At 28.2% G+C, this 14,766-nt stretch overlaps 1 protein-coding gene across 4 annotated transcripts; it reads right to left on the reverse strand.

Annotated features, from left to right (window-relative positions):
* Positions 1–1,191: 1,191 nt before the first annotated feature.
* Positions 1,192–8,746, reverse strand: LOC145180255 (heme A synthase COX15-like). 4 transcript variants are annotated; one of them, XM_090083117.1, is made up of 9 exons: positions 8,492–8,715; positions 6,589–6,775; positions 6,116–6,302; positions 5,475–5,645; positions 4,808–4,889; positions 4,342–4,496; positions 3,375–3,488; positions 1,334–1,512; positions 1,192–1,269 (listed from the first exon to the last, which is right to left on the reverse strand). In XM_090083117.1, the coding sequence occupies exons 1-8, from the start codon at positions 8,598–8,600 to the stop codon at positions 1,375–1,377; spliced, it is 1,143 nt and encodes a 380-aa protein (XP_089939243.1). In that variant the 5' UTR covers positions 8,601–8,715; the 3' UTR covers positions 1,192–1,269; positions 1,334–1,374. The 4 variants fall into 4 exon arrangements, 2 of the variants coding, with proteins under 2 accessions (XP_089939243.1, XP_089939242.1); XR_016451141.1 differs by lacking the exon at positions 4,342–4,496 and adding an exon at positions 4,235–4,314 and having other exon boundaries at positions 1,192–1,512; XR_016451140.1 differs by having other exon boundaries at positions 1,192–1,512; positions 4,235–4,496.
* Positions 8,747–14,766: the final 6,020 nt, after the last annotated feature.

Consider the following 14,766-nt stretch of genomic DNA (forward strand, 5'->3'; position numbering starts at 1 on the left):
TTAAGTGGTTTAAATATGGATTCAAGGGGCTCGATACAATTTGTTTTAATTTCATTAACATGACTCATAACATGTAATCATTTTTGTTGGTTGAAAAAAAAATTTTAATTGCAAATATGTCTTAGTAAGGTTTACTTTTGTTTAAAGTGTTTGGTTAACAGTAATTTTATGGTGAGCGGGGTGACTAAACCCTGTTTCCGAAACATAATATAAAATCCAAAATTCCAAATGTATATGCCCTTTTTCAGTATTTGTAATATATGAAGTACATGTTTTAATCACCATGGTTTATTTTTAAATGCGGCTTGTGCAGTGTGTTAGCTTTATTTTCCCTCTCTGGTCACCAAGCCTCATGTTCTTAGTAATTTGCATTTTTGTTTTGGAAAGTAAAATTTTTGTAAACTTTTATTTTTGAAAGTAAAAAAAAAATTAATTAGGCTGAGCAGTACTAGCGTTGCGAATCGCATCGAATTTCATCGATAGAATCAATTGTGGATCATTATATTGATGATAATAATCCTAAAACCACAGTGCATCGAGATATCCTCCTGTGGGAAAGTGGTTTGCAATCTAATCGTCACTCATAGAAGGTTGAAAAAACATCGAACGTCTGAAAAAATGTATTTACGCCCGGGGACTTCGACCCGTAAATTGACAACCAACTTCAGTTCCAGTCGGTCTAACATCGTTACAACTTCTGCTTTTTAATAATCGATATCGAAAGATCGATTAAATAATAACCAGTATTGAAAGATCGATTAAATAATAACCATTATCGAAAGATCAATTAAATAATAACCAGTATCGAAGATATTAATTATTAAAAGCTAGAAGTTTTAATCCAAGCTTAAGTTGGTTATTTACAGATTATGAAATGCAGTAGATCAAAACCTGCTCAATAATATCAGTTATGATACTATTGAGGTGTGAAAACTTACGTGCGATAAGCTTTTCTGAAACTGTGAAAAACTAGATCAAAAGAAGTATATGAAGTTGTGGTAGAAATAATATTATACAAGAATGCTTATGATTAAACGATGGAATGCTATCGAATACAATTGCTTAAAAGTTCATTACAAAGGAATTACAAGAACTTCTAAGATTAATCGTCATCGATGCAGACAACTTAACTGTCACATATCGGAAAACAATATGTTAAATCTACTTTCCATTAGAGATATTAGAGAAATATCAGTAAAAAGAACCCATTAGATTCTAAAAAAGGCATTACATTTATGATAGGACATACTGCATATGCAATACATTACATATACATTAGGACAAATGGCATTATAATAGGAGATATAACAACATAAGAGAAATGTGTAAAAAGTTGGGTCAACTTCAACCGTACGCGTGTAGGAGATGCTTTGGTTATTTCGGAACTTTGCTAGATTTGAGCTCGTGATTAAACCAGATTGCCATAGAAAGCAGCGTCAGTGATCCAAATTGGTGAGTAGCAGCCAAATGCGTCGGTACATACAATAAAAGTGTGGCTATACCAAGTCCAATCTTAAGAAAACAAATTAATATTATTATTCCTTAAATAATTAAATAAACAGAAAAATGAAATTTATAATGAGAAATAAAATAACAATAACACAGTGTAACACATTTAAAAAATGAAAAGAAGCCATAAGCTGTTCCAAAGTAAACCGATAGCGCTAATTTCGAATCTGATATTCGTTTTTTGCTGGCGGCCTCTAATTTTTTGAAAATTTAAAATTAAATCGCGTCTCAGTAGTCTTAACTTCTGATTGCCATGATACTGACTATTACCTTTTAATTGTTTGATTGCAATAAGTAATAATAGTAATGAGTAATAATAATAAGCAATAAATAGTTGTATCTTCCGAACGAAATTGAATTATCCTGTGGTATTTGATTGACATAGGATTGCATACAAAAGAAATTCCTTCTAGGAGACTAAACGAAAGCAGAAAATTCTTTTTGTAATCAAAATGAAATATGCTTTTCAATATTATGGTGATTTCTTTATGCGTTACAACAGGTTACTTAGCATACTTTTGAATGCATTATTTTATTCTGGACCGATGATTTGACTTTAGAAAAATTCACATTATGCAAAGGAAATTCCGTTTCATATTGCGATTATAAAGAAGTTCATCCAGAAAACCTTTGTTTCTTTTCTATCGCTGGCTTTAGTCACAAAAGATAGAAGAGGTGTTTCCTACTTGTCTTCAGCTATCTACCTAGTACCTAATTCCTCTGACTTACCATTCCATACTCAACCCCTAAATTAAACCGCCTCCTCCAAAAAATTCATCAACCAGGGAGAATGAAAATACAGATAATGCAGAGCCATATCATACTACAGCCCATTCAGGTTTCCCTCATTTCATATCTAAAAGAACGACTTGGTGTGACGTCTAAAAATCTAGGAAAGAAGCAAGCTGACCATGCTCTTCTTCAAAATGGTAACGCTTTTCCATATGCACCTGTCGCTTGTTCTATATGAATTCAGGAAAAATACACAAACATAAAGAAATTCTGAAATGTATCTGCTAGGAAAAAATATGCCACCTGTGCAGTTTAGGTGTTGCAATTTTGACTGGTCTTCAGTTGAATTATGCTTGTATTCGTCTTTTCTTTGCTTATGGGATAGCAGAGATTATACTCATATGGCGAACAAATTTGATAAAGACAGTGCAGCCTTTATGTATATCAGAAAAACGTCACTAGCACTGAGTGTAGCAAAGATTAAGGAAGGGGTTTTTAGAAGACCTCAAATCATACAACTTTTACATGATAATCATTTCATGGTTGTCATGTGTCAATAGCTTGGAAAAATTTCAAGTCACTTTGAGAAAGATTTCTACAAAATTTTATACAAGGCTCATAAACATTTGTTTCATTTTTATGTCATAGCATAATACTTTGTTTCCATACTTAGTATTGAAGGTTTTCTCAGAAATAGTTATAAAATACAAAACGATGTAGTTCTTTTTTTCTCAGAAAATGAGGGTACCAGATCAAAACCAACATCAAAATTTAGATCAGAGCCCATGACATAGTGGGAAATATCAAAAAATTTCCTTCCATTTTTTAAAAAGTTAAAACTTGTTCCTCTATATATCAGTCATATTTAAAATTGTAACCAGATTCTTTAACAACAGCTTTTTTTAAATAAAAGATTTTTTAAATAGCTCAATGCATAGGTCAATTTAATAACTGTCTACATTTAACTACATTTGAAGTATAAATTGCTACAATTTAAACAAGTTAACATACTAGATAAATTACAATATTGGTTAAACTGTTAAAAATCTACTTAAATAAATTTACATATAGGGGAAACAATTTTAAAATCTTTTTTTATTACAGACAATTGTAGCAAATTCAATAGTTTTTACCTGAGCACAACCAACTCCAAAAAAACAATTCATCGCTAGCTTAGCTCTCCATGGTAAACCTATAGGTGCAGCTAAGGAGAATGTAACAAGAATGCTTGAAAGTGTTGTGATGGCCTAGAGAAGGAAGATAAAATATAATTTAAATTGATCAATTTTTTGCTCAAAATCTATACTATTTTGTTCAAAATGTTTTGTACAAAATATATACAATTTTGTTCAGAATTGAATTAAAATATAAAATTAGCTACAAAGGAAAATAACATAATATTGATGTGAAATAATAGTAAATTGAAATACTCTGATGATTTGTGAACAACAGTAATGTATATTAATAAGAGAATAGTTATGGAGAAAACAAATGATAAATTTCACAGGTAGTTAAAAATATTTGTCTTCATGTAACATTTCATTTGAACTGTTTTGTGGGTTAAACACATACAAAACACATTCAGGTAGCAGCATACATTTATTCATATATTATTATATTTTTTAAGACCTCCAACATTAGTTGTTTTTTATTTGGGGTTGGTGAGTTGTTCAAGTGGTGCTGGGAAAAATCTTTTTGTAAGCTTTCCCAGAGAAAAAGCAAAATATTTAAGTTATGGGATCAAAATATTTTAAAAAGGATTCTCACATCATTTATGGGGCCCAAAGTTTGTGATTGCTAGGGGAATTCACCCAACTTGCATCTACCTCTTAATAACTCTAATTTTAATTTACCTTTTTCAGTGATTTTTTAAAAAAATAATTCTGACATTTTAGAACCAATCAATATTGATTTCGAAAACAATAAAGAAAATATTATTTCACTGAAATATTGCAAACAAAATTTCACTGTAATATTGTTTTATAATTCTGACCTTTTAGGCTGATTCATAATTCAAAGAAATGTGTTTGGTTTTCTGTCAAAAATAGCCAATTCATAATTCTGATACTGCTCCTAAAAGAAAATATTGAAGAAGCTTACTAAAATTCTATGGTTGAACTGAGCAGCTGTTGGATTCTCAAATATATTTTTCCACCATGGTTGGATGCTTGATAGATCATCAGGGATCCATTTATCAGCAAATTTTGGAAATGAATTATAAACTAAACCGCCATCCAAACCAGCAACAAATGCTCCTGCAATTATGATGTTTATAAAAAAATACTTGCAACACATAGTACAAAAATACAAAAAGTGCAAAATTACATAATAATTAAACAATAAAATAAGTGTTTAATAATTCTACATTCAAGTGTAAATGTAAAACTAATAACAACATAATAATAAAAAAGATAACAATGATAAAAATGATAATAATAAAAATAACTATAATAAAAATAAATATAATAAAACAATTATAGCAATAGTGATAATAATAATAGTAACACCAACACCAACAACAACAACAACAACAAAAATAAATATAATAAAGATAATACAAAAAAACCTGACAGAGCAGTTAAAAAAGTAAGTGTCATTGAGGTGTGAGCAAACTTCTTGAGTCTTGAGATTTGTGGAGTATACATGATCTAAATAAGAATTGATCTTTTAAAAAATTGTTATTATCTTACTCATATAAATAAACAAAAGATACTCTTTATCTAACTAACATTATCCTAGTGTTGAAACATTTGCATTTGAAAAAAATTACACTCTGAAAAGATACTTTGTATGATTGATAATAATCAAGGGAACAGAAAATTTGATGGGATATATAAAACAGAGGCAACAGAAAATAGAATAGACATTCTTTCATCAATGTTGTTGCTTGATATTGACAGAATTTTTTCATTCACAGAATTTTAGTAACTCCTTTTTGGTTTACAAACATCAAAGTAAATCAAGGCCTTCACTAAATAAAATTCTAAAATTTGAAGAATGGAGATAGAATGGAGAGCAGAATGGAGCTCAACAGTTCCTTAAGTATGCTTTAAAATCATTACTAATCAAAATCACTTGCTTTTATAAGAAGAAGAAAAAAAAAAGATTTTTATTTTTAAAGGAAATGAAAAAAACTGCTTCAGATGTTTTTAAAAATGTGTTATGTCATAAATAAAAATCATTAAGTCTGATCAATATTACATTTATTTTCACAACAAAATAGAATAACTTACTGAATTTTCTTTTAACAAATGAGTCAGAGCTTGCCACAATAGCCCAGAATAAACAACAAAAGCCATTCCTAGGTGAGCTGCAAGTCTATATTGACTAACACGAGGAGAATCAGTATTAGCTGCTGTTTCTTCCTTTAATCCACTCTTTACCATATACCAGCCAAGTAGCCCCTAGTAACAAAAAATTTAACATTGTGGAGCATACCTTAAAACCATGCAAGTTAAAAATAGTCATATATTTACGTATATAATTAGGAAAATATATTTATATTATTTAAAATATATTTCATATATTTAAGAAAATAAATTAATATTAGATAGCACAATACAAATATTTCAAATACTTTATATCATAATGCAAAAGTGATTTATAATCTTTTATGAAATCATTTTTAAAAATTTATTATAACTCATTTTGTTTTTCTAAAAACTTTTTTCTAAACATATTTACAGTAGTGATGTTCATTGGAATAACATTTTTAAGTTTAAATATTTACCTATATTTTTGGAATAATGATTTAAATTTAAATATCTACCTAATAATTAAACTTTAAAAAGTTATTCTGATTCCCAATTTTTTAAGAAAATTTAATTTAGAAATCCAACCATTTTACATATAAAGAATAGCGGGAAAAACATACTTGGGATAATATAAGACTTCCATAAATCAAGACCCTTGTTTTCATTCCTTTGTTAAAATATCCTTTATACCAAAAATATATAGCTGGCAAATAAAATGCAAGTCCAACACCTCGACCATACATTCTGTGAAGCCACTCCATAAAGAAGATTGATTTAAATTCAGCCAGTGTCATATCACTTCGAGCACTAAAGAATAGTTGTTACAAATGTTTATGTTAATAGAAAATTGATTAATTTGTCCTACTACTACTTGGAGTTTATTAAAAATTAGTGAAACTCCTGGTATTAGTAAATACAAATATTTCAAATGTCAAATCTGAAACAATACTGAAAAAGAAAAGAAAGTCACCCAACTGTTGCTAAACTTAATAGTTGTTTTCCATGAGTTTCTATATACTGATGCATTGTTTGTAAATTTAAATATTATATTAGCATTTCATTTAAATTTATCATACAGGACATATATTCATACAGTTTATATTCTGGAAAATTTTTGTATCGATCAAACTCTGCAACCCATTCTTCATGTGAACGAGGAGGCTTCATATCCTTAATCAAATGCCAATCAGTCATTGAGAGACCAGATCGAGTTAGACGAGTAATACCACCTAAAACAACTGCACCTGCAACTGTTCCAGAACAACCCAACAGCCAGTACCCTACATTTTGAAAAATATGGAATTAACAAATACTTTATAAACCATGTTTTTAATTGGTTTTTATTTTATTTCCAAAACTTAATTTAGTATAATTTGTAAGTATTTTTAGAAGGTTCTTACATGTAACTTATTTTAAAAATTTGTATATTGTTGCTTTTTACTGTCATTAAATTAAAAACATAAGCAAACTGCGGTAGTTTTATCACTCCAATAAAATCATTATAACTAGTTTAGTATTTATAATTTAATAAATTTGAAATTGAAACCACATTTTAACATGTTTAGAAATGATGATGACCTTTTCTTAACACTTAAAATAACAAACACATGACAGATTTTATAATACCCTCTTAATTACATACATACATACATACATACATACATACATACATACATACATACATACATACATACATACATACATACATACATACATACATACATACATACATACATACATATATACATACATACATACATACTATATATTATGTATGCATATATATTACATTTATATATTATGTATATACATGCATTACATCAATATTTTTTGTGAAATAGTGCAGCTAGTTTAATGTCTACTAACTTTATGAATTAGCATTCCTTTTTTTAAATGGTGTATGAGGTACATAAATATGATTTTTTTTATGTTAATGCTTTAACTCATTTAATTTCTCAATTCAGATCTCAATAATTCATGTCTGAAAAATGATATTTATAAAAATTTTTTTACAAATACTGAAATTACTGAAAATTCCAAAGGATATGTGTATGTTCAAGAGACATGATTGTTTATACTGGATTTGATAAATCAATCTGACTTGATAAAGCCACGTAAGGGTACAACTGATTGTTCACAAACAAAGTATGCAAGAATATTCTATATACCCCCTCCCCTTCATTTGCTGTTTTTAGGAAATTCACCAAATTGTTATTAGACAATAATTCAGGAATATGATGAGCTGCAGCTAAACCAATTACAGATTTGTAATTAGTAAGAAAAACTTATCTTATTCTATAATAAAGAAAGAATTTTTATCTTTTCACCAGTGTAATCTGTTACAGGGTCATTTAGAAAGTAAGGGAAGAAGCTTTTGATTCCAAATAGTAATACCTACTATATAATATTAAAATTGTTGAGAAATTAACAAATGATTTCAACAAGATAAATTTAGTTACGATGAATAATATAAAAGTACACAAGCCAAATTTTAAAAATGTTTTTAAGATATATTTACATTGAAAATAAACTATTAGTAAGTAAAAAATAAAACCTAACAATTACTATAGTTCACAGTGGTTTTATTGAAACTATATGGTGTTTGTAAGTTAAAATTACTTGAACTAAAGTTTATTTAAGAAAATTAAATAAAATAAAATTTTAACTAGTAGCAGGTTTTTCTTGTAAATATATTTGGCAACTCTATTGAAACTGAGTTTTTGAAGTTTGTTAAACTTAAAAATTGTTTAAAAAGCAACAAAATCAGTGTGATACTGTATAAGAGCAAGACCTTAAATACCTTTTACCAAATGTCAAATTATATTCTACTGAGCATACAGAAAGTTATGTAAGTATATTGATTGAAAAATTGAAGGTAAAAAAATAATTAAAATGCTTTGTGATGTTAGCTACACAATTATCTAAAGTGTGCTTACTGAAAAATCAAGAATTTTTACAAAGGATTATATCAGGTAAAATAAAAATAAAGAGCTTACCAACCAATTTCTTTGAATTGTTTATAGTTGCTGATGCATTTTGCTTCAATAATAGAGCCTCAGCACCTGATGCAATTGTGGTAAACAATTTGACTCGAGCTTTTAGCATTATTGCTTGTTTGCTAACAGTAGTAGTTGTAGGATCAGCAGAATGAAAGACAAAGTATAATTTTATTGTGTGTTAAAATTACGATGTGTTACGGTACTGAAAATGTAGTTAAATATATTTATTACGAAAAATCAATGTACTAAATAAAAATACATAAATCATACTTACTTTAGCTTCGGTATAAAAGACCCAAGCTTATTTCATCAAATTATCAAAAATATAGGATTTAAAAGAATACTTTACATAGCTTAAAACTATTTTAATATACATAAAAATATTTTAAAATACATAAGAAATTGACGTATTTAATTATGGGGTAGAAAATGTAAATGTAAAATACCGTTCGGGACGAAAACAAAAAAATAATCGTTTTTAAGAAAATTCTTTTTAACTTTTATTTAGCTTAATTTAATTATTGTAATATATACTTAAATATTGTAATAAAAACTTATAGTTAGACAATATAGTTATTTAGAGGTCAGTTAGGCCATTCTGACAAAGCCATACCATTAGTTGGGGTGATTTCGGACGTTGAGGTGAATTTGGACAAAACCTCAATGCAAATATGCCGGTGACTGCAATTTGCAGTTAATCAAACTTAATAGCTGAAAAATGTTGACTACCAGTTAATTATTTGATAAAAGATGTCAAATTTACGTCATTAGCGGTAAAATGAATATTCTTTGAGCTATATGTTTTTACGTGAAAAGGTTAATTCTGATTAAAAAATGAGGTGGATTTGGACACAAGTGAATAAGAATAAATGCACAAGTTATAAAATTGGAACGTTTGTAACGGTACCGGTAATATTTTTGTTATGGGTACGGTACCCAATTATCTGTTGCAGTTTGTACGATAGTGTTTTTATTGTTAATACTTTATTGGTAATATAGTAATGTTCTAGTTGATAAATGTTCATTAATTATCCTCATTGCAAACTTTTTTTACCAGTATCCATACCATACCTGTGATGGGTAAAGTAGGCTACCAAACTACGTATTACAGTGTCACGTATAGTGTACCTGCGTATCAGGTAGTGTTGTAATTGTTGATAGAATATTTTAAGATTTTTAAAAACCAGTACGAACGTTGTCTTATAATAATATAACAGCCCTGTTTACATCGCTCACAATTTTTTATTTTTTTTTAGGCCAGGTGTCACTGAGAAAAAGTTAATGAGGTTTGCAATGCCTAGAAAATGGAGAGAATCTATCAATCATTTTTAAGATTGCTGTTTTTGTAGAGTTGATAGAAGTAAACGTCGGACAGGCAATTGTGGCAAAAAAGTTTTTTTAACCATAATCTTCCTTTAACGTTTTCTCCTGTACCACATATGTGCTATTGATGTGTCTATATCAGAAACCTCTATTATTGAATAAATAAATAAAAACTACACGAATAAAAAATAAAAATAGATAAAACGGGTGGTCGGAAAGTTTTAGTAAAAAACAACTTTTTCATAAAGATTTATAACTTGTTTAAATCTCATTCTAGATATACCGTTAACCGGGGCTACTTTACTCCTACGGGGGTTACTTTGCACCAATATTGAAAGTTTTTGTAGTTCACCAGCTCTACTAACAATGTTGATCTTTAAATATATTTGGTTTTTTTTTTTTTGTTGGGCTATTATCTTCAATTTTTGGAATTAATTTTGAATAATGCTGTCATCTTAAGCGTTGTTTTTTTAATATTTATGGAAGCCATTTTTCTTCCCCATTTTTTCCTCCTTTAAAAGTGGCGTGTTTCTGCACGAGAACTTAATCAACTGAAGCAAAGTTTAGGTTTATATGCGAAGAAACTATCAGTAGTTTAAATTATGCAAAAAAAAAAATTAAATTAGACTATTATTTATGAAAGTGCTGTTCAAAATAGTTTGTGTGCCATGTTTTAACCAAAAAGGAGCTACTTTGCACCAGCTAAGAAAGTGGTGAAAAGCAACCTCAGACTATATATTTTATAAATCTTGCTAACAGATACAAATTGTTTTTAAGGACGTTAAGGTATTACAAGAGGAAGATAGGAGCTCGTAGTAACAAAAATTATTCAACTAAAACACTAAAATTATGTTTGGATTTAATAAAAAATGGAACACTAAGTCAACGTATAGCTGCTAAACAATTTAATATACCAAGAAAGACAATAACTGATAAGTTAAACCAAAAACATTTGATGAGACCAGGTAAACAGCCTATATTTTCAAGCTTTGAATCGTAGTCAACCTTCAAAATCAACCAGAAAGCGTAAGAGAAAAATTCAAAAACCACTCGATGGTTCCAGTAAAACAGAATCATTAGGTACCCAGCTTCTGGATAACCATTTATTTTATGACTTGGTGAAACCAATTAACAAGCAGATTGATACATTTTTAATTGTAATAAATTGCAAAAATGAATATTTTCCTGGAATCATAAAATTTTTTGACGAAAATGGAGCAACAGTAAGTATCATGGTAAAATTAAGTATTATGGTAAAATCTAAAATGGTAAGTATCATGGTAAAATCTTCATATAATAGGAAATGGCCTCTCAAAAAAAAAGATTTTTTTTATACTTGGGATAGAATAATTGGAGGAATAAGCCCTCCTAAAATTTTGAGCAAAAGAGGGATCTTCTCAGTGCCAGAATTGTTTAATAGTGCGGAATAATGTGAAAACATTGGTATTTTAATTCAGTTATTTTATTTATGAGATGGCCTATTTTTGGATTTTTTTTTGTTTTGTTTTTGATGTTTGTTTATTTAAAAGAAAATATTGCACTTATTTAATAAATTGCTTTGTGAAATTACTGAATATAACCTCTTTTTTTTTTTTTAGAGTTTAAAGACCATATTTTTATAAACACATAAAATATTTTCATTATTTAAAGTAGCGTTTAATAAAATTGTTGAACTTAACTTTACACTTAAATCAACATTTTTTTTTTTAGAACTTGAAAAATCAATTTATTTTATAAAGCAAACTTTTTATTAAGCTTAAATTTAAACTTCAGTGAAATAACCATAAAAAACGGAATAAAGTAGCCCCGGTTGACGGTACGTAAATATTTCAATGAAGAATTGCAGTGTGGAAGATAACTTTTTTGAAGACTCGTCTGTTCTATATTTGGACGAATGAAAGAGTCTGATGTTATAAAACATTTTCGCATGAAGGCATTCCACAATTAACAATTTATCGCAAAATACAATATGATAAAGTCAACAAAAGATCATCCAGCAAATCATGTTTACCAAAGTTGATTAAACTTATCAAAAAACATGATAACTACATTTTTTGGCTGGATCTACCTCACATTATGCCTGAGTGGTTGAACAAACAAAAAGTATTGTTTCTATCGCAGCATATAATTCTAAAAGCACTACCAATTGAAGATTTTAGGAGATTATTTAAGTTCAGCTGGTGTGTATGTTTAATGAAAAAATCAGAAAAGAAAAGTGATGTAGAAATAAACGTTTTACATTTGTCACAAAATTTTTCGACCATCTGTTCGATTACAATTATTTAGGTTTCTTTAGTAACTAGATGCATTTTATAATAAAAGTTTCCAAGTTTCTTTTTATTTACAATTAAATTAATTTTTAATTATCTCTGCCTACCATATGAAACTTCTAACACGATATTAGGAATTGTAATGTATAGTAATACAACATGATGCTGTTAACGCATTTTACCCATATATATTCAAAAGCGTTGTTACAATCAGTTAAAAGATCATGATGTAATATATAAAATAGTTAAATAAGATTGTCATACAGCAAAAAAGAGCATGCATTAAAAAATTGTTAAAGAAATCGTTCATTCTGTAGAAATTCTTTCCCGTTGTGCACAACCCAAACTCTAATTATGGATGAACATAAGGGAAGCTCTTTTCTCCTTTCTATTGGATCCTTGTCAAGGAATTAAGTAATTCACTGTGTAGATCACGATAAAATGAAAAAGAATTGCGAATAAATTTGCGTTATACAACACGCTTACCATGCTGCTTGTTCGTTACATATCAAAATAGAATTTAAAAAATCTATAAAATATTACGGCTACGACAAAACGAAAAATCCAAAAACAAATAAACTTTGAACAGCAAAAACGAAAAACGTCAAAACGAATGAAAAATGAAAACTTTTAAAATGTTGTTCAATATGAATCTTCATCACTTCATCATTTAGAATCTGAATATCTTTAATGAAATATTCAACATTGCCTTTCATAACATTTACTCCAGAGCTGGGTACTTCTATCAACAAACTAGTCCCCCTTATAAAGATATTCCCCTTACAAAAATTAAACAAAAAAAAGAATAATTTATCATAGTAAATTTTGGTTCACGAAAGACATTCTTAAGTCAATAATAATAACAATTAAGCTTCATAAAAAAATATTTAAAATTAAAAAGCTGTGGAATAAAGAGCCTGCTTTTTTATAGAGCTTACACTCACTTAGTCATGAAATGTATTCTATGAACTGTAAGCTACAGAAAAAAAGGTAGTTTTTTGCATTTAAAAAATAAATTAGATACTTTTGTAAGAGGGATAGTATATGTTAGTTTCTTAATCCACAAAAATGAGATTAGTAGGCACTAAAACTTCTAGATAGCATTTAGTTTAGTTTGAGCTCTTGCTGTATAATTAGAAAATGGAGATTAAACATCAAATGCAAAATTCACTATAAAAGGTAAAGTTTTTGAAGTATTCACAGCCATGTTAGTATTTATCTCTTGAGAAATACTTTGGTCATGTAGCTACACTGAACTGTTTATTCCAGTAGAAAAAACCTATTTGGCTAAAAATCTGCTCTTTTTTTTTTCTTTTCTAACTATACTTGTAAAATTTTTTGAAATTGGAAAACAAACAACTAAAAATTAGTTGTATCTATTATATAAATCATATAATATATACCATATATAGTGGTGAACAAAACAGTATAAACGCTTCCGATTTCAATCATTCATAGCACAGGAATGTTTATATTGGAAAACAGATTATTTCGACAAGACACCTTGGTTATAGTGTACATATATAAGAAAGATATATTTTAGAAACTTACATTTTTTATGTATGATTAGAGACTAACATCGCCCCCAGGACCAACTCAAATAATTTTTACTTCTTCAAGAAGAGGCTAATATTTATAGTTCAATAACAATATTTTTAACACGCAAAATATTTTAAATATTTTAAAAGCAATGCAAGTTATCAAATCTGAAAAATGACCTAGAAAAAGCTGTTAACTGTTTTCCATTGTAAATACATTAAAATGTGACGCTTTTAAGAACTGAATATTTATTAAAACTGATTTTTTGTACATTGGGTTACCATCGTCGCCTTCGAGAGATCGGACTACTTTGGGGAAACAGCGTTAAAAAAAAAACTATTTCTTATTAAGAATTACAACTAAGTTCGTTTAAAATTTGCTGACGAACGAAGAGATTGGGTCCCACTGGCACATCTAAACTTTTGTTGTTTGGTTCGCTGTTTATGTTTACCGTCACATTAACACGCATTCGATCCAAAATATATTAAAAAATCTTTGAAACACTGAGTTGGTAATATTATGGTTTTAGGGTACTTCTCTTGGTATGGACTAGGTCTAATACAATTAATGTAAGGAATTGAGTAAAGTTTTTGTTACAGAAAATAATTGCAAGATGTAATGCTTCAATGAAGATTTGTAATTTTTAGAAGAAAAAAATACCCATTACAACAGTATTCTATCAAGATAAGAATCTAAAACATTTTCCCAAAGTAGTTAAATAATGGTTTGGTAAGAATTTGGTGAAACCAGTAATGGTGTGGCCTGCCCAATCTCTAGATCTTATTAGAAATTTACTAATCTTAAGTTAAATGACTAAAATTGAGACTGTCTATAGATTATATATAAAATAATTCACTTGATAGCAGACATTTGTTGAACTTTTAAATCCTCGCACAAAAAAAAAAACAAAAAACATTACAACAATGCTATTAACTTAAGTGGATAACATTTTATTGTGCGCGAAGGCTACCAAATTGGGAGATAATTGAAACTTCAGAGTTTTGCTGAACAACTTTTTAAAAAATTTGTAAGTTTTTTATAATTATTTTTCTAAAAGTTTGTAAATTTTCCTCTTCATTTACATTTAAATATTTTGATTTTATCGGTGATTTACTATCGTGTCAAGTTACTATTTAATCT

Source organism: Hydra viridissima, unplaced genomic scaffold, assembly GCF_058129835.1.
Source record: "Hydra viridissima isolate aposymbiotic clone 2 unplaced genomic scaffold, HvirCarnegie_v1 scaffold_3, whole genome shotgun sequence".
Taxonomy (NCBI): Eukaryota; Metazoa; Cnidaria; class Hydrozoa; order Anthoathecata; family Hydridae; genus Hydra; species Hydra viridissima.